The sequence below is a fragment of the Penicilliopsis zonata genome (genome assembly GCF_001890105.1).
Source record: "Penicilliopsis zonata CBS 506.65 unplaced genomic scaffold ASPZOscaffold_17, whole genome shotgun sequence".
Taxonomy (NCBI): domain Eukaryota; kingdom Fungi; phylum Ascomycota; class Eurotiomycetes; order Eurotiales; family Aspergillaceae; genus Penicilliopsis; species Penicilliopsis zonata.
The window spans coordinates 360,232-379,856 of record NW_019208925.1 but is presented as its reverse complement, the minus strand read 5'-3'; the positions used below and the strand labels follow the sequence as shown (position 1 = coordinate 379,856).

Here is a 19,625-nt window from a genome sequence, read left to right as displayed (position 1 = left end):
TACAGACAGCTATTACTAGATAACTAGTGCTTTATATCTAGTCTAGTCAGGTGCCTTATATGATTAAAAATCAGGTACGTCTCGGACGTCTCGGATAAAGACTCCGTGGTTCTTTATGACATTCTGCGAGAAATCTGAACTATGTAGGACAGGTAAGGCAGTTGTATCTCTTTAGAAGATAGTTTTTCAATTGAATACTCCACAACCTTGTAACTGCTAACTGACGTAGGTAGGCAGTAGGGAAATACTGACTAGCAAGTATGTACAGTAACTAGCTAAGTACTTACTCTTTGCCATGACAAGCAGCTCGTCAGACCTACCTTACTGAGCCTCCTGCAAGGGTGGGACTTCCCAGTGTCGCAACATCCGCTGTACAGCGCTCGTCCATTCCTCCATACAGGCCCTCTCCAGCTGCTGGACGTTTGCCTCGAGCGGAGTGATGATACCCCACATTGCCGGACGAGAAGCCAGGTCGTGGGCATGTTTGGCAATGAGGTTCCTATAAGAGGATAAGCGGTAGATTAGTTAGAATTGTCAATATATCATAATCCCATGGTCTCATGGTCAACCCAAGTAACCGTAGTATCAGGCTAACCATGACAAGAGCATTGCCAGCGGCGGGGAGATAGACAGTCCCTCAAACTGAAGCAAGGGTATCTACATACGATTCAGCGATCTTGGTCAAGACCAGCCAGCAGGGGTTCCAGCTGCGGGCACGGTTAGGATCCTCCAACACGAGTGTTTTCGCCTCGTCAAGACACTCGGAGCTGAACGGATAGTTCTTGGTCTGGCCGCGCAGCTCGCTGAGCAGGTTGTTGGATTGGACGTAGTAGGTCCAGGCATCGGCCATGGCTTCAATCGCTTCCGGCGTGGTGTTCTGCATGAGGATCCTCTCAATGTGACGGATATCCCTGAGGGTCTTGACCCGATGGGACTGCAGGACACCGATGAGACGGGTTTGGTTGTCCTGCATTGTGGTCTAGATGTATAAGCGGTAGTGTTTGGCCTAGAGAGATGACAGACCAGGTTGCTATCAATACAAAATGTTTTCTGTCAGAGGATCTGTAGAGCGACTTCATCTCAAAAGGAAAGATGCATCTTATATATACCTTTCTCTTCTTCACTGTTCGGTGTTCGGAGTTCGGTCGATGCTCCCTAGGACACCGACAGCCCTGGAAAATGGAGTTGATAGTCTCGAACAAGGTTCCTTGATAGAACGTTGAGCATCCCCGTTGCCACGAATGATTTGGGCCAGGGAAATCCACTATCAAAAGGGTCCCAGCAAGCGCCGAGCTGAGGGATCTCTTTCCACCTCAATTGGATAGATTCTCCGGCTATTCACTCAATGTACCGTCTCACCGGGAACGGTGGCGCAGGTGTCAACTATGCAGGACGGCACGTTTACGCAACCTGAACACCCCTGATAGCAATGGAGGTCAGTATAGCTACAAGCAGAAGTACAACACAGAGGGAGTATAATCTCGAATACCTTATAAAGGATAGTAGAGCAGTTTTCAGGGTCAGCTCGTCAGTACTGGGCCTTCACAAACAAAAGGGCCTTTGTTTCCCCTTTCATCATGATGTAAATCGTCAAGATGAGTGATATACTCCAGTTTCCCTAGCCCCGTAAGGTCAAAGGAAGAACGGCACAGACGACGCTAGTATCAGTTGTCTTGAATAGTTTGCGTCACTCTTCGCAGGGGCTTTCCAACTCAGCGGTGCCAAGGGGCCGATAATCGCGGCAGAGGATTGTAAGCCTTAAACCGACGTTACAGACGTCTGACAAATCGCGTCAACCGTGTATCTGATTGAATACTCGGTTGATATACTTTGTTCGGATGGAATTTGAGCCTTATTAGAGTGTGTTTCCAGTCTGAAAATGCCCTCATACAAGCCACACCAGTCGACTTCATTTCCTTCTCGCTTTGGCCGAGGTGGAAATTGCGGCGAGAGCACGGAGGGCTTTGGGTAATCCCATACATTCCACAGAGTTTCCAGATCATTCGGCCTTGAAATTAGTCCCAGACTGGATCAAACGTCTATAGCGGCTGGTACGTGAGCGCTGGCTGCCTTGGTAGTAGACACCTGGAAAGGAGTTAGTAGCCTCGTACGTCAGGGCGGATTGTCTCAAATCGGTGGCGAAAGCCAGAGGAATCCCAGAGATCAGAGCAAGTGATGATGGCTTGCGAAAAGAGACCGGAACACCGTGAAGTTTACCCAGGGCAGGAAACAGCTCGCTCGTTGCCTGCCGTTCCTGTCTGGTGGCTATACGAAACGCCCCATTGAAAAATACCACCGCGCTTTCCTCTTTTGGGGATAGCCTGTATTTTCCACTTCGTTTGATATAGCAACAACTACTAGGTACAAGCCTATGGTCGAACAAAAAGTAATTAATAAAAACAAAACATACTAGTTACTTTCTAACTGGCGGTCTAGCAAGGCCGATTCTTCCGCGGAGCTTCCGGCGCCTGCTGCTTGTCCATCAGGCCGGGTGACCAAGGCGCAAGTAGTTTGTTACCATTTGAAACTCTGTGGAAGTTGACAAGGATGTAGAAATCCGTACTCCGTGAATGGTTGGAGCGGAGTGCTCGGTACGGAGTAGAGTGATCGCCGGGAACCGAGAGACCTGAAGGCTGAAGAAGAGCGGAAGGAGTGGATGTCGGGGATTTACGGTCCGTGTCCGATGTACTCCGTATAGTTATCCACGATGTAACCAGAATCCAGGATCCTGGTAAGCCAGGCAGGCGCCTTGTAGATCATCCACTGCCGCGTTGCAGAATAACTAATAATCGCGGAGATTCGGACTCCGGAGTTATTAGTTAAATTAGTCAATAAGTCCATTCACGTGATCACTCTCGGAAGTTCGGTGATGACTCAGCATGCGCGGGTCCATCAGTCCCGATCTGGACTTGGCCTCGTCCAACGTCCTGCCATCCCCCTCAGACTTCTTACCATGGTGTAACCCACGATGCTCGTTGCCAGAGAATTGAACACTGTCTGCCGTCTGTCCCTGCGGTGAGTGGCCATTGGAGACTCGCCGTACGAGCGCCTGCTTTGCCCACAAGTACTATTCTGGCAACCCCTCACGCGATCTCCGCATCAGGCCGTCCTCCCCCAGACTTTGAACACCCACCGCACGAGTAAGGGCACGATCAGCGATGAATTCTTTTTTCTATTCGCTAATTATTGTTGCAATTACCAGGCAGGCACCCCAATCAAGATGAAGGCATCGGAACAAGGCCCCATTAGGCGATACTCCTCCACACAGCACTACCATACTTTTGATACGCCTCCTCCAAAGTCCCGGGGCCGCCCCAACTCAGGCCAATCAGGCTCGTCCGCGGAGGACTCGGCAGATCTACACAACGATGGAGACGATCACTCGGGCGCGCAGTCGCCTTTGCCGAAGAAGCAGATGGCGGTTTTGGCGATAATTGCGCTGTCGGAGCAGACAGCACTCAATTCAATCAGCCCCTATCTACCGGACATGGCATCGACGTTTCCAGAGGTGAATGCGAGTGAAGTCGGTGTCTATGTGGGGACCATCGCTTCGGCCTTTGCCTGTGCGCAGTTTGTCACCAACTATTTCTGGGGTTGGCTGTCGGATCGGATCGGGCGCAAGCCGGTGATCATGCTTGGCACTGTTTTGACAGCCGCATGCTTCGTGGCGTTTGGGTTTTGCAGGACACTGTGGCAGGCTATCCTTGTGCAAGCTCTCATGGGTGTCGTGAATGGGAACCAGGGTCTCGTCTCGACCTGCCTCGGCGAGATCACGGACCGCAGCAACCAGTCCAAGGCGTTTACCTATCTTCCCGTGCTGTACGGCCTCGGAGGTATCACCGGCCCTCTTCTCGGCGGTCTTTTGATCTTCAAACAGAATCCATTCAACCCAGACCAGCCGAATCCTTATCCGTACCTGCTACCGAACTTGCTGTCGGCGGCTATTCTGCTCCTGGACTTTGTCATCACGGCGATCTTTCTCGACGAGAGTCTGGAAGATGCGAGTACACTTCCTCGAATACGCCAGAGATTCCGCGCCTTGTTCAGCTGGCTCTGGCAGTTCACCGGTTTTGCTAGGCATCCGAGTTATCTCAGAAGCAATCAGCCCGCCCCGTATCGCCGTCTGCGCCGGGATACCGACGAGAGCATCACGGATCATGACAGCGAGCTGGACTCGGCCTCAGAGCCCGACGACGAAGACTGCGGCCACGAGGAACTGACCCGCGACGAGATTTTCAACCGGGATACCATTCTGCTTCTTCTGACCTACCTCATCTTCGCGCTGTGCAACGTCTCCTTTGCCTCGCTCTACCCAATCTTTGCGCAAGCTCCGCCGCCATCGGGTCGTGCCCTGACCCCGTCGGAGATCGGCCTCTCCCAGGGTTTCGCTGGCGTGGTCACCATCATCTTCCAGATCTGTATCTTCGGCAAGCTCCGAGACAAGATGGGCAATAAATGGTCCTACCGCACGGGTCTCTTCGGTTTCACCATTTCCTTCCTCCTCATGCCCTTCATCGGCTACAAGGGAGACGATGAAAAGGGAATCTCGACCAAGTCCGCTCTCCTGGCTATCGAGCTCTGCTTCGTTTTGCTCGTCAAGACCGTCGCTTCTGTCGGGGGGTTGACCAGCGCTCTCCTGTTGGTAAGTTACTACACCCCACTCTCAACAGCTCTTCCGATTATCTAAATTCTTTGATTGTTCCAGGTTACGAATTCTGCCCCCAACCACGCCGTCCTTGGCGCGCTGAACGGTCTCGCCCAAACCCTGTCTGCAGCCGGCCGAACCGTTGGACCCTTCCTATCCGGCGGTCTCTTCTCCCTTACTTCCAATGTCCAACCGAAAGGCGAGGCCTTGGCGTTTGGGGTCTTTGGTGCCGTCTCCTTCATTGGTTTCCTCCTCAGTTTCGGAATTCAAGGCCGCTCCCTAGAAGCAGAAGGTTGGGCTAGTGGTGACGACGACGACGACGAGAATTTCAAATCAGATGACGAGGAAAGTGTATAAAACCCAAACCCACCCCAGAAGAGAAATCGTTCCTTTTTAGCTCGATTTTATGATGTGATGATGAACAATTTCAACTATTATTAGATAAAGAGAGAGAGAGAGGCATAGCCAAAGGTGTCTGGCAGAGAGAGACGCTTGCGTGGTTGAGTTGGGCTGTTATATAAACGATGCATGTTTATTCTCGGCGCTTGATACAAAATGATTATCGAATGTCGATGTGTACTGTCAGTTAAGCGGGCGACCTGTTTGAAGATAATAGTTTTTTTGTCATTTTATTGCATCAAGTCAAATGATATCTCTCGTCGCATGAACTAGAAGCTTCAAATTCAATCTACGTCGAATCCACTCAGCAGGTTTGAAGTACAGGAATTATCATTAGATCCATAATCGACATTCATTAAAAAAGCAGTTTTGCCATACAGAACATTCCTCTCCGTCTTATGTACCAAAACTTATCATGCACCAAGTAGTACTCGAAGAAAAAGACCCAGATCCCAGAGAAACCCATTCATCGCACCCCCCAACTACCCCCTCCATCTATTTCCACATCCATTCAAGGACGTACATGAACGCCTCGCCCATGTACCCCTCGACCAACAGGCCCTGGACGTACTCGATGAGCTCTTCATTCGGCAGTTGGAGCGCCTGGAACCGCTCCTTCTCTCCCGCCGCGCTGCGGACGCTCACCCGCTTCTCAATGATAGCCTTTAGCATTTCTTTCCCCGGAGTTACCATTAGATATGACCCGGTGGACGACGTAGTCGCTTCATTAGCGGGGATGTGGCAGATGAACTCCTGGCATTGGGGCGTTAGCCAGTCTATCCCTTCCAGGCTGCAAGTGTCATCTGTGGGCTTAATGGTAGATGCCGAGGCAGTGTTGGGGTGGCTATGGTTATCATTCAGAACCGTATACCGGATGTCTGACTCGGTCGAGAACAGGATCAACGTATTGACGGTCGAGTTGAGCTTCATCCGGAAGGTCGCCAGATTACGCGGGTCTAGATAATATGTGTAACTGGCGGTCACATTCACGGATTTGATGCTGTTGCTGTCGGCGAACCGGATTTTAGAAATGGCCAGCTCGCGGGCGGATGCCGGACATCGCGGCTTGATGGCGATGGACTTGGATTCACGGAGGGTGACCGATGGGATACACCATGGCAGATGCTCTGGACTGCTTGCCTGCTGGCAGGCCTCGCTGCAAAAGCGAAAGATATGACACGCTGGATGTGACTTGTTAGTTCATGCCTTGCGGAAACTGCCAGAAACAGAAACTTACAGCTACAAAGGGCGGCAGTGGTGATTGCGCAGTTGACACAGGGTTTTTGTTCATTCAAACCCCAGCTTTTCTTCTCGGCAGCGAGCACTTCCCGTCGGTGATTGAGATCTGCGATCCTCTTCTCCGAATATGCAATCCGTTTTCGGGAATGGTGGCCCTCTGGTGTCCGCCGGGCCAAATGGATGAGTTGGCTATATGACTCTATAGCTTTCTCCATCGAATCAAGATGTTCACGAGACACACAGAGAGCACTGAGGGCATCGAAAGTTTCCGGTGCATCCATCCCTTTCACCGCGATGAATTCCTCAAACAAGGTCTCGAAAAGAGAGCTCGCATCGCGGTTAAGGCCTGCATCCATATATGCTCTACCCAGCCGGTGGATGACCCGTAAAGCATCCGGGTCTCGTGAGCGGCGATACTGGTCAAGGACGTCTTTCACTTCAGCGGAGAAGTCAAAGTTGTCGGACTTGTGAAGATAGCGTACGACCGTGTTCCTGGTGATGGGGCTACTCAGCCCGAAGAAGGTTCGACAGTGAGGTATCATCTTGCCGGATATCGCCCGAGACTCCTTCTCAAGACCAAGTTTCAGATACAAGATTGAGAGCTTGTCCATGGCGGTCAAGGTCATCTCGTTCTGGATGCCAAACACCGTGTCGAGGGACGAGACTGCCTTCTCCAGGAGGAAAAGAGCTGACTCCAAATCCCCAATAGAGACTTTGATTGCCGCAAGATCCTGCATGCTACTCAATGTCTCTGGTGAATTCTGTCCCAAACTTCTTAGCCTACCAGCGTACGATCGTTCGAACAATGCGGCAGCCTCCGTAGCATATCCATCTTTTTCACAAAGACTGGCCAAGTCCTGAAGTACAACGAAGTTCTTTGGGTGATCTCGGCCCAGGGACCGCTTGTAGAGTCCTAAGGCCTCCAGATAACACGCTTCCGATTCGGCAGGCATATCGAGATGGCGATAGGCATCACCCAAAGCGTGAACCATGCCAGCTCGTGACAACCTGTCGACGTCCAGAGCAGGAGTGTGGTCCAGCATCCTGAGAGCATCATGGTACAAGGCAACTGCCGCTCGTGAATTCCCCTGTTTCAAGGAACCCTCCGCACGAAGTCGGGTGGTCGTTGTTCGAGACCAGATAGTCGCTGCTGAAACTTCGTCCTTGACCTGCATAAAGAGAAGGGCTACTTGTTCCATTGACAAAACTCTTTGCCGCCCAGAGACATCGTGTACCACAGCGCCCTCTGAAAGCTTCTGGATGTGCACATATATATTCTGAGAGCAGCGCAGCAAGTCGAGGAGTCCTATATTTGCGATTTCAATATTTTTCGAGTCTTGCTTGGCTCGAATGTCTTCCTGAGCTTCGTGCTTCTCTTCGTCATCCGCGTCATCAAATTTAGAGACCCTGGACACAAATGAAAATCGCACGGTATTTGCTCTTTTGATCAATTTCTTGCCACTGCGACTGGATGCTGAGCTAGCCCGTGATAAACCTGGAACCTATGAGACGACTGATTTTCCTCAATATCTCAGAGACTTACCTTTACTCAGTTTTTCTCCGAAAACCCAGCGGAAAAATGACTGTCTGCGCGATAATCGAGGGTCTTCAGCAGCGGCATGTTCTTCGTTATCATCGAGCTCGAGCAAATCGCCGTCGGAATCTGGAGAGCTCGATGTCGGATGATCGACTTCTTCCTCACAAAGTGTTGTTGTAGATCTTTTAAGATCTAACCCTGAGACTTCATTGTGTGCTATAGTCAATGGTTACCTGAGTCTCCCAAGCTTTACAGGGAATCCAGATACCTACTCTTCATTCCTGTGATAATAGCTGGCTGCGCAGTTGGTGAAGTGTTTGGCTGGCAATCAATCATTTGCTGGAAGACTCCATTAGGAGCATGAACTATACAAAATGTTAGTACCTGTACTCGAATATCAACTCAAATCTAAACTTTTACCTCGTTCCAAGTCGTAGGAGCTAGCAAAACTGATGGCAATCAACTCATCTTCATCGCTCTGGGAGAATTCTTTCCGAATTAGCGCCCATCATAGTCAAGCTAGAGAGCAGCAGCTTACTTCTGAACGACCAGGAATCTCGCAGTTTCCGTGCCCTGGATCTGCCGGCTGTCCCTTTTGAAGTCTGCTCACCGGGAATGAGTGGCAGTGGTTTTGAACTCGCGAAAGCCTTCTGCGTAAGGCTGGGACTCCCGCTGTGAATACTGCCAGCTATGTCTTTTGAGACATCTCGAAAGCTGATATCATCGCGTGGGTCGCCACTGGGGGGCTCATATCTACAGCCATGGTCAGACAACAATGATGAATGGTGAATACCCTGTGGTAGGTTGTACTGACGAGATATTGCACTTTACTCCGCAGTGTGTGCAGTCGACGCAATAGGGTGTATCTAGAGAAGTAAGAACATAATCCGGCTCGGGGAATATTTCATGGGGACATACTCTTATGTCTGGTTACCTTCTGGTCATCGTCAACCGCAAAGAGCCTTTCACACTTCCCGCAAAAGAAGTGGAGTGGATGGCCATCCAGAGGTATAATCCTTTTCTCGATCCTGTAGCCCTTGGTGATGAGCCTATTATCATGTCAGCATCAGGTGGAAAGCACGCGTAAACGAGTAGAAAACCGCTTCTGGAGAAGGAAGTCCTATCATACCGATCCCGGGTCATCACATATACGATCACCGCAGCTCCTGGGCAGAACCTTGTCAGGTAATGGCGTCCAAGTTCATCCCTACATACAATGGTCAGAATTTCATCACTTGACGGGCTCTCCGGGTTTTGTTGAGAACTGGACAGGGACATACGAAGACGAAAAGATTGCCTCGCAGTCTGAACACTTGACATCTACCGCCCCTAGAATAGCGCCGTCATCGTCACGAAACGGGGGGAACAAGCGCAAAGCCTCTTGGAAGTTTGCAACAGCCGGTGATATCGACTCCTGTGCAGATACTAGAGGCAGGTTAACAGGAAGACCATGACATGAAAATGGGCAACCTCTGCTCCATTTCGAAAGCCTCATACAAACATACTGCTCAGGTGCTTCCTTGCAATGGGCGCAATTATATCTGCCCCCCGCAGAATCAAGGCTTTAGGGTCCTTCTTTCGGCATCCGTTGTAAACCGGTCGAATGGTCGTAGTATCAATCTCCAGTGTCTTCTGGATTTCAATACGTTGCACGAGCTTCCTTTGATCCAAACTTCCTCTGAACCCCGTATCAGTCAGCAGAGGGCAAATTTAATGGAAAGAATAAAAAGATGAATGCAACCTGTACAAGCCGCAGCGTGCATTGAGAACTTACCGCTCCGTCGAGGCGTTGGTAACACGGCTGCACTCCAGCGACATGTTGGGCGGAGGGGGCAGCAAAAGTCGGGGAATATGCGATGCTTCACGGCTCAGAAGCAGCTTGGGAGAGGCGGGGAGAAAACAAGTAAGTATAGAACGACTGGGTAAGGCTTCATTTTGAATAGAGCGTTGCTGCAACGCGTGTCATTGCGGTCGTACAGCACGGCCATCTCGCAGAAACAAGAAGCAAAGGGCATGTCTTTTCCTGTTCCAAGAGGCAATAAAACGTCCCCTAAGGGCTACGACTCATCCCTCGCGTTTGGTAGTGGGACGGTAATGGACTCGAGGGGGGATTGGGTTGGAGGAAAGGAAGGGGGGAGAGGAGGGGAGGCAGAAGATACAAACAAACAGGCTTCATCCCGGGATGGGAGGACGATCACTGTTTACACCCATCGACAAGTTCGCATTGGCCCAACTACCCCACGCTGTCGATGTTCTTATTGCTATTCTGATTAATTCTGGTTCTCTTTTCGCTCTTCTCTTCTTCTGACACGAGATCGAGAGCGTTGATCGTCACTGAGGGTTTTCTCTTCATCCCTGGCGCGTTTCTGAACCCTTTTTCGATAAGTACAAAATGCCCCTTACTTCTTTGCCTGTTCTACCAACATTCCCAGGATCTGTTTCTCACCGAATTTTGGAACCAGATTCCGTGATCTACTCAGAAAGAGACCGATTGATTTGAAGATCCGTTTGTCGCCTTCGCACCTGTCATATGCTACCGGGGGAAGACAGAACTGCAGACGCAGGCGGTCGACGATCAGCACATCCTTTCCTCCAACGTCATCTCTCCTATGTGGAAAACTTCTCGAGGAGTCTATTTGATCACTATTGCCTCCGATTATGGGGACTATTGATCGGTAGCGTGTTGTATTGTGAGAGCGGCACTGAGCACTGCCACTCATCAAGGATTGATGGAGAGGAACCAATTATCACCAGCGACAATCACCATCACTGATCATCTAGATATATAAGGAAATGGGCAAGACCTTGCCTCAGTATTCGAGAATTGGCTCTGCCGTTCCGTTTGCCATGGTGGTGATTTGTACAGACTCGAACCCAACGAGCCGCGAGTCGTTGCTCCCTCTATAACTGCAATTATTTGGTGTAACTCGGAGAAACGGATTGAACAAGAAGAGACCATGGATTAAGAACTACCGGGTCCATCTATCCCATGCTTGATAGATTGATTGTTTACTCCACGATGCTGTCTTCTTGACGAAAAGGAGTAAAGAGGAGGAGCAGCAGCAGCATCATCCAGAATGCAGACCACGAGCCATTCCAAATCTTGTCAGTCATGACCAGTCGGGATAAATCAAGGGAAATATACCTGGTTATCCATTGCCAATTTTAATTTTGGGTATCTTACGGGCAGGGATATCTCAGTCGTTATCAGATTGGTCGATCCATCCACATCAATCCCAGTGGTATCAATAGATCGCAGTCTTGAATCTATAGAAGCGCCTAAAGTAATGCATCATTGCTATATCTACCGACACTTCAAGGTACAGTCGTCATCTGAGGTTATATTTAAGGTCAATATGACGTCCGTGGTGAACGTCATGCTAACGTCCGAGGATGTCGTCGTCACGGACAATATAAGGTAAGAATGTCCAGCTTTGCAATTATTGCAAAGAGAACCTATTGCTGAAATCGTTACACGAATAAGATTGCTTTTCATTTTAATTTCTCGGCATGGCCACTATCATCGCAGGCGGGTTACACAAGGCTCAAGAGGTCGTGAAGAACAGCGCCTCCAAGAACAAGAAAAACGTCGATCTCGAGCGTGACACGGTCAATGTGCAGACGAAACAATGCCAAACAGCGGACCATGGCGTGAACATCTCTAACCCAGATAACTGGTTGAAAGGGGTTGCTCCGAACCGAACGGGTGCGTCATTGCTGGAAGATCAGATTGCAAGGGAAAAGGTAGATCCTTATCTTTTTTCGCCTATGTCTTTTCTCTCTAGCCGCCTCCTTCTAACTCGTTAGATACATCGATTCGACCATGAACGCATCCCCGAGCGGGTCGTCCATGCCCGAGGCACTGGGGCATTTGGCAACTTCACGCTCTATGAAAGCATAGAGGAGTTAACTCACGCAGGCGTGTTGACCGACACATCGCGGAATACACCTGTATTTGTACGCTTCTCTACTGTTCAAGGAAGTCGAGGCAGTGCCGACACAGTTCGAGATGTCAGAGGGTTTGCTGTCAAGTTCTATACCGATGAAGGAATATGGGACCTGGTCGGGAACAACATTCCCGTCTTTTTTGTTCAGGAGGCAATCAAGTTCCCGGATTTCGGTAGGATAGATCGATCTCCCCAAGGGTGAACTATTTGCTGAAATGGAAAATAACATGGATAGTCCACGCCGTCAAACCGGAACCTCACAACGAAGTTCCCCAGGGCCAATCAGCCCATAACAACTTCTGGGATTTTGTCTACCTGCACCCGGAAGCCACCCATATGGTGATGTGGGTGATGTCTGACCGTGCCATTCCACGCTCATTTCGTATGATGCAGGGCTTCGGGGTCAACACGTTTGTCCTAGTGAACAAGGACGGGAAACGGCATTTTGTCAAGTTCCATTGGATCCCGAAGTTGGGCGTGCACTCGCTCGTATGGGATGAGGCGCTCAAGTTGGCTGGCCAAGATCCGGATTTCCACCGCAAGGACCTCATGGAAGCGATCGACAATAAGGTGTACCCGAAATGGGACTTGGGGATCCAAGTCATCCCAGAGGAAAAGCAGGATGACTTCGAGTTCGACATCCTCGACGCAACCAAAGTGTGGCCGGAAGATCTGGTACCTCTTCGGATTATCGGCCAGTTGGAGCTGAATCGTAATATCGACGAGTTCTTCCCCCAGACGGAGCAGGTGGCCTTTTGCACAAGCCATGTTGTCCCCGGGATTGATTTCTCTGATGACCCGTTACTGCAGGGGAGGAACTTTTCCTATTTCGACACGCAAATCAGCCGGCTAGGGATCAATTGGGAGGAGCTCCCCATCAACCGTCCCGTCTGCCCGATGATGAACCACAACCGTGATGGGGCGATGCGCCATCGGATCACACAGGGGACGGTGAATTACTGGCCAAACCGCTTCGAGGCGCTTCCACCTGCCACGCCCGACGAAGGGCCATTCACTACATACCCGCAGACTACCGGGGACGCCGGGCTCGTGAAGAAGCGCTCGCTGAGCGACAAGTTCCGCGAGCACCACAGCCAGGCGCAGCTTTTCTTCAACTCCATGTCCGCACACGAAAGAAACCACATGGTCAAGGCGCTTGGCTTTGAGCTCGACCACTGCGACGACCCAACCGTCTACGAACGGCTGGCGGGCCACCGCCTGGTCGAGATCGACCTGGGCCTCGCGCAGAAAGTCGCCGAGATCGTCGGCGCGCCCATCCCCAGCAAGGCCCTCCGGCCAAATCACGGCCGGCGCGCACCCCGCCTCTCGCAGGAAGAGTTCATGCCAACCACCCCGACCATCGAGGGCAGACGCATCGCCATCCTCATCGGCGACGGGTTCGACTCAGCGGCCTTCTACGGGATGAAGGCCGCGATTAAAGCCGCCGGCGCGCTGCCAGTGGTCGTCGGGACGAAACGGTCCCCGATCTTCGCCGAGGGGGGCGCGTCCCCGTCCTCTTCTCCCATATCCAAGAAGGGCGTCGTCCCGGACCACCAGTACAACGGGGTCCGCTCGACCCTGTTCGACGCCACCTTCATCCCCGGCGGTCCTCACATCCAGACTCTAATTAAGAACGGTCAGTTCCGGTACTGGATCGCCGAGACGTTTGGACATCTGAAAACCCTGGGCGGGACCGGCGAGGCCGCCGACCTGCTGAAACATGTGCTAGGCTCCGAAGTCGACGTCAAGGTCGCCGCGCCGACAGACACAGCCCCCGTCGAATGGTATGGCGTCGTCACCGCCGGTGGTCGGCAGAGGGCAGAGAGTTTCGGCCAAGGGTTCGAGATTCTCCGGGGGGCGCGCGATTTCGTCAGCCTGTTCTTCTCGCAGATTGCGCAGCATCGTAGCTGGAAGAGGGAGTTGGACGGTCTGGCGGCAAGCGTTACTTTCTAGGCACGACACTTGGCTATACCTACGTACTACCTATACACGTAGATCATATTCTGTCCTTCTCATGAATTAACCAACTTATAAACATTCATATCTCCGGGTATCAACAAGTTCATTCATGTTTATCACACAAGCTGCGTTAAAAATTGAACACGAAAGAAATACAATCAATCATTATTATTACCGCGCAGCATTCAAGCCTCTAGCATCTCGCGACAGGGACGAAGGACGCCCATGATTCTCTCGCCGACTACGCTCGCGGAGAAGCAACGACACAGCTGCGTTGACATCGATCTGCTCGCCTGTATCTGTGATCTTCAAGGCCCATCTTGCGTCTTGCTCACCGAAGCCAAACTGTTGAACAATTAAGTTGACGGCTTTATCGGCTGGATCCAAGACCGGTGGCTTTATGCGGAGTCGAAGAGGAGCTGGCTGGAGAGCATGGTCATCTGACGACAGAAATCGATGCCGTTGCTGGTGGTGCTGTTGATGCCTTTGGTTTCGTTGATTACGTTGGTGCTCATTGGTGATTCCTTCCAGTCGGTCTAGAACCACGTGGAAGCTGGACAAAGGCCGTTCATCCATGAATGAAGAAGGCCCAGCAGCTGCCCGTGGTCGAAGATGTTGCTTTCGCAGTCCAGCAGCCAGGCGGGCCTGACGCTGGCGGCGATCGGCGGTCGATCTTGATTCTTGTCGCGAGGTTCCCAAGGCCGGGATGCCCGGTACGCTAACACCACCCGTAGGTTTACGCCCTTGGGATTCGAAGGCTTTGGAGACCGCCTCTTTGAAGAACGAAGAGCGACTGTGACCAGTCTCGGGAAGTTCCCAGGTCATCAGACCGATTTCCTGGGCTTTCTGGAATGCGTGTTTGGCTGCGTCGGTTTGACACACCGCACCGAGGCAGAGCACTGCAGATGGCCCAAGGGAGAGGACATATGATGTCCATTCCTCTGACACCTTGATCAGTCTTTGGGTCTATCGCAGATAGAGAGCAGAGAGAGGTTCTTACCCAGCATTATCGCTTCTTTGGCAGTATCACCCGCCGTAAAATTGTGGCCATCGTAAATCCCAGCCTTGCGTGCCTCGGCACAGTTTCCATGCATTGGCTGGAGGAGAACACCCAGGCATGTCCAGATCTCAGTCATGTCGTACAGTTGGCTCAATGACAGTCCACCCGGATTACCGCCCGCAAATCCGCTTGGAGGTTCGAGCAGAACATTATTGATGCCAAAGGGCTCAGAGAATGAAGCTGACGAAAAGGGGTCGCCTTCATTCATGGCCATTCTTCCCCCTTCTAGCCAGTCGACCTGTCCAAGAATATCGTTTTCTCGGTTCTTCCCGCTGCCAAATATGCGACAAAACGTCCAAATGCGCCAGAATGCGTCGTCAACTTGGGCAGCACGTACCATGTCTACTCCTGCGAGCCCTTTGATTGTCTCCTGACGGAGAAAAGAGAAGCAGCGAGCCAGGACCAGAGATTTAAGTTGTGCGAGCGTGTAGATATCTTGAGCATGGCGACGAAGGTATATGGCCGGTGTATATTCTGGCACTGGAGAATCGGGGTCGAGAAGAACCTGCCATTCACTTTTCCAGGGAGGGCTCATCTCCCGCAGCTCCCACGCAGGAGGTGACATTTTGAAGAGGATATGTTTCATGAGCGACAGCTCATTGCTCTTGAACACGCGGTAGAACTGGACGTTGACGACTGCTGTGCTGAATAGATCAGCAAGCGTATCAATGCAGTTGTAAATAAGCAGGATCACATCATCAGACAGTCCAGTTGGAAGTGCTGCGGAAGAAAAGCGGTCCTTCGCCGGCGTAAGGACCAGAGGCGATGGCAGTAACGGGCTAGCCGGGAGTTCATGGACATTTTCAGGAAGATACAATGTGCTCTGTTTCGGAGCTGGGTCTTGCTTCAAAAATCGACGAACGCCTTTCTTGAAATGAGAAATCTGAGGATCTAACATTTTTGGCCAGGCCAAAAAGTCTTTGGTCTTCCGGGTAGCATCGAGGTTGGATACGAGCGAGCGCTGTGCCCATAATGTAGTATTGCGAGACTCGTGGTCGAGCAAGGGTGGGGTTGTTTAAACCAGCAGTACTATATCTGTAGGAAAAATACGAGAGGGCGATGAACGCCTCTTTCTTTCATTCAACAAAGACGTATGGCTGTTTCGGGTGGCTTGTGTCACCGGGGTTCCTTTGTTCGGCATGATTTTGATGACGAATCGAGACAGCCAAGACATTTCATGTTCATCTATCACCCCGGCAAAAGCCCTCGTGGTCAATAGTCTAGTGAGCATGTTCTGTGGCTGAGACTCGAGATCAATAAGAGGCATGTGTCGTATGCTTCGTCATTGCACGGGGAAGCTTCCGACGAACATAACAACAGCGACAAGGAGACGCATGGCCTTAGTCAACGTAGTCCGAATATTCCCTTTTTCCCTTTCTCCTCCTTTTTCCCCTTTGAACGTTCTTTCGGGGCACTCCCGGGTCATTCAGTACCAGAGCATCTTCAAGGTGAGTGACTGACCCTTCTAGAGTCAAGTGACCATGACAGATATCTCTGTGTTTATTGAGATACTCGCATCTTCATTGGAGGGATGTTGTTAGAGCTGGCTGCTCCATTGAGAAACACGACTGAACTGGTTAGTTCTTCAGTTCAATGATAGAAGGCATCCTAGAGTAACTCACTATGAGGTGTATAGGATGTTCCTAGATCAGTTGCATCTATATAATAAGACTGACAGATCAAGCAATGCTTCTATTTTCTGTTTAAGAATGTGAACCAGTCTCTGCTGAATTGTTTACGAAGGAAGAAAAGGAGGTGGTTGCTGGGGGCTGTTGTTGTTGCCTCTGCTGGACCATGTGAGCACTGAGCAGCTCAGCCTGCTCAGGAGTCACGGGTCACGGGTCACTTCCCTCCTCTAGGCTCTTGCACGTCTGACTTCAAGGTCTGACTTACTCCAGACACGGGCTTTTGTCTCGACTATTTCTGATATTTTGATGTGATTTTATACTCGGTGTCTGCTGGAATCAAGAAATGCTTTTGATTTTAAGGTTGGGATCAAGATTTCCCCTGATAACTAGCCGGGATTCGCTTTACGATGCCGAGGGACGATCTGCAACTGAAACATGCAGTGTCCACACACAAAAGAACCCATCCGTCACAAAAATATCGAAGTCCTCCAGGTATCCGAGAGGCAAAAAGATGTCCCCGGAGAGTATCGAACTCCCGACCTTAGGATATCGGTGGGGTTTGCCCCCACTGTCATACTGGATATGAGACCTACGTGATAACCACTACACCACGGAGACGGTGAATGGCCGCTGCGAAATTTATAGATACATGAGACAGAGGATAGGGTATGCATGGATTATGTCAGGGATGAATCAGTTGGTCTTTTGATTCTCAAGTCTTGCATTTATTGATGAATCATGCACTGGTTAATCTTGACGGTATCAGTTCATTTTATAATGTACTCCTTAGGGAGCACGGATAATCAATCGATTTGGTTGAAAAGCTCAATATTCATAAGTCGAATCCACCGTAACCACCACGATACTGGAATATATATAGAAGCTAAGCTGTGTCAACAAAACCGAGGCCACATTCGTTCCTCGGTATACCGGCGATTTGTTCCCTATAAAGTCCCAGGCTATCGCGGTAAAATAAACCGAGACCACTCAGAAGAACAGTAAATCCATCAACCAGACATGAGACTCAGATAAACCGCCCAGATGACGCCAAACAGACTGTTCACCAGTAACCGCTGGTCGGCCGGTACGACGGTGAAGTTCAGGATAGACACGAAGGGCCACATCTTCAGGCCAGCGATCATGATAGGCCAGAAGTCCTTTAACAGTTAATGATGCACCGGGAAAAAAAACACACAGAAGAGCCGGGTAGAAAAAAAAAGACGTACAGTTTTTATCTGCTCCATAATCAAACCATAATCCTGTCCACGGAGAGCGCCCATGGTCGCGATGAAGAGAGCGGTGATCCACGCGCCGCCGACAGTCTGGTCGAGGACCACCTTCGCCACAGTGTTGGGCACATTCAACTGGGTCTTTTTCTGCGTCTCGCCCTTTTCCGTCTTGGTGGTTGTGGTGGTGGTGCCAGGGAACTGGGCCTCGAGGCCGTTCAACCACAGGAAGATCAAGGGCGAGGAGACGATGGCACATGCAGTAAACTGGATCACGGCTGTGGTATCGAGCTCGAAGGGTTTCTATAGCGATAGCTGTTAAGCCATGCCAAATATTCAAACGCCCGATGGGCAAAGCACGGAGTAAACACAGGCAAAGGAGAGATAGAAAAAGAACAAGACTCACGTCATTTTGGTACGCTCCGATTCCCTGTGCAAGGACGTTGGACCCTGCGTTGATCAGAGCAGCTTGGACGGTGGCCTTGGTAATTTCAGACATTTCTCCAAACGCAAAACACAGAACGCTTCGAAAATGCTAGTGATGAGTCAACCTGGTTTGATGGTGATTGTCGAGTGCGTGGATAATCGCAGCGCTAGCAATCCGAGTCTGAGATATATTTTCAACAAAACAAATTAAAAAGACCCAAAACCATCCGATTGTGAGGGACGGAGATTTACCGATGAAGCCAACGACCAACTATTTAAGGCCTGAGTACGGAATAGCGACGAACGTGAGGTATAGAAGAATCAATATATTTTTTGTACGGAGTACGGGCGATTTGGTTACGCCGAGGCCACTGTTGTGGCTGTCTGAGTGGGGGGGGATGCAACCCACGATTTATCATACTGGAAACTGGAAACTATTGAAATGTCGCAGTGCAGAGAGCGATGCATTGGGCCATTTGTACAGGTGTTTTCTCTCAGGTATGCATGGCAGGGTCTTCTGCAGGAAGAATAAATGACTGATCATCCTCACCTCATGCACTGTGCCGTCTGGGCTGTCAGCTGGAGGGCAGTCGTCAGCCATCTCTGCTTCTTCAGGACGCACTCATTGGTAATTGGTTAGAGATGAGAACCTTGATATCTCTTTTCAATAGACTGTCTCTCTATACCTTTCATGTGAAAAGACGATATTCATGCCATTTTCGCTGATTTCTGTTGCATGTCTGCCTGAAACCCTGAAAAATCATAGACGGTTGTCTCGCCAGCTGCCGATAATGTAATCTCTCTTGACGTTGCTTGATCGACGCCATAGAAGTCAAGTAGCTGGTCCGAGTTCATAGTACTGTTTGCAGACAATAGGTGTAGAAAGATATTTGTGTCCCTGTCTCGATACAGAAGTATTGCTCGTAGATCTTCCAACTAAATGGCCGTATTCAAGAACTTCATGGCACCCAGCTTAAAATCGCCGGACCATCCCATGGCTTACCTCCTGCCACTGCTATCCTCTGATATCTCTGACTCTTACCAAAAGGTCACCTAAAGACAGTGACGGTGACGGCGACAATCACCCAACAAGCTACCCGACGCTGAGCACTCAACAGGAGACCCTAGGCAATAAATAGAGACATGTTAGTAAGAAATATTTGCCCTGATACCTCATGATGACTGACGTCGACAGTTACCTGCCAGCTCAATCAGAAAGAAAAAAACAGGCCCTGAGATAGTCCGTAGAGCGTTATGTTGTTGCCTGCGGTGAACGGATACAAAGTGGCGATGCAGCCAAACGAAGACACGCGTCGGACCGAGTAAGCAGAAACCAGAACCGAATACGCACGCATAAAGGCTCAGGAATCCCCGAACGAAGATTCGGTTTGTTGCGGTGCTGTTCCAGAACGTCGAGGGTGGTGTGTCTGTCAAATCTGCTGCGCCTCCGACGGCTCCAGTGACGTCTTGTATCTATTTCCCCCCCTCCGCGCCGATTTCTCCGCACGCAAAAAGATCACCAGATTCCCGAGCTCACCCAGAGCCAACCCTTGGGAATA

The 19,625-nt window shown here is 50.6% G+C and overlaps 6 protein-coding genes and 1 non-coding gene across 7 annotated transcripts; 2 read left to right on the top strand and 5 right to left on the bottom strand.

The window, feature by feature from the left end:
• Window positions 1-321: 321 nt before the first annotated feature.
• On the bottom strand, window positions 322-973 carry ASPZODRAFT_19153 (hypothetical protein; the record flags this gene model as incomplete). The annotated part of the gene is made up of 2 exons (XM_022727345.1): window positions 322-499; window positions 666-973. The coding sequence occupies 2 exons, from the start codon at window positions 971-973 to the stop codon at window positions 322-324; spliced, it is 486 nt and encodes a 161-aa protein (XP_022578361.1).
• A 1,818-nt stretch (window positions 974-2,791) lies between these two features.
• ASPZODRAFT_135881 (hypothetical protein) lies at window positions 2,792-5,240 on the top strand. Its single transcript, XM_022723927.1, has 3 exons — window positions 2,792-3,140; window positions 3,203-4,642; window positions 4,706-5,240. Exons 2-3 carry the CDS (start codon window positions 3,221-3,223, stop codon window positions 5,000-5,002), a joined length of 1,719 nt encoding a protein of 572 aa, XP_022578360.1. The 5' UTR covers window positions 2,792-3,140; window positions 3,203-3,220; the 3' UTR covers window positions 5,003-5,240.
• Window positions 5,241-5,351: 111 nt separating this feature from the next.
• On the bottom strand, window positions 5,352-9,899 carry ASPZODRAFT_135880 (hypothetical protein). The gene is made up of 12 exons (XM_022723926.1): window positions 9,595-9,899; window positions 9,326-9,498; window positions 9,101-9,245; window positions 8,950-9,027; window positions 8,739-8,869; window positions 8,635-8,686; window positions 8,359-8,573; window positions 8,241-8,309; window positions 8,093-8,185; window positions 7,827-8,036; window positions 6,282-7,778; window positions 5,352-6,225 (listed from the first exon to the last, which is right to left on the bottom strand). The coding sequence occupies exons 1-12, from the start codon at window positions 9,636-9,638 to the stop codon at window positions 5,540-5,542; spliced, it is 3,393 nt and encodes a 1,130-aa protein (XP_022578359.1). The 5' UTR covers window positions 9,639-9,899; the 3' UTR covers window positions 5,352-5,539.
• Window positions 9,900-10,910: 1,011 nt separating this feature from the next.
• ASPZODRAFT_161412 (hypothetical protein) lies at window positions 10,911-13,720 on the top strand (the record flags this gene model as incomplete). The annotated part of the gene is made up of 4 exons (XM_022726514.1): window positions 10,911-11,238; window positions 11,305-11,564; window positions 11,628-11,940; window positions 12,003-13,720. The coding sequence occupies exons 2-4, from the start codon at window positions 11,331-11,333 to the stop codon at window positions 13,718-13,720; spliced, it is 2,265 nt and encodes a 754-aa protein (XP_022578358.1). The 5' UTR covers window positions 10,911-11,238; window positions 11,305-11,330.
• A 177-nt stretch (window positions 13,721-13,897) lies between these two features.
• Window positions 13,898-15,684, bottom strand: ASPZODRAFT_145784 (hypothetical protein; the record flags this gene model as incomplete). The annotated part of the gene is made up of 2 exons (XM_022725108.1): window positions 13,898-14,667; window positions 14,727-15,684. The coding sequence occupies 2 exons, from the start codon at window positions 15,682-15,684 to the stop codon at window positions 13,898-13,900; spliced, it is 1,728 nt and encodes a 575-aa protein (XP_022578357.1).
• Window positions 15,685-16,926: 1,242 nt separating this feature from the next.
• On the bottom strand, window positions 16,927-17,032 carry ASPZODRAFT_t134. The gene has a single exon. It is a non-coding gene; the product is annotated as a tRNA-Met (tRNA).
• Window positions 17,033-17,421: 389 nt separating this feature from the next.
• Window positions 17,422-18,139, bottom strand: ASPZODRAFT_19148 (hypothetical protein; the record flags this gene model as incomplete). Its single annotated transcript, XM_022727343.1, has 3 exons — window positions 17,422-17,571; window positions 17,641-17,943; window positions 18,047-18,139. The coding sequence occupies 3 exons, from the start codon at window positions 18,137-18,139 to the stop codon at window positions 17,422-17,424; spliced, it is 546 nt and encodes a 181-aa protein (XP_022578356.1).
• Window positions 18,140-19,625: the final 1,486 nt, after the last annotated feature.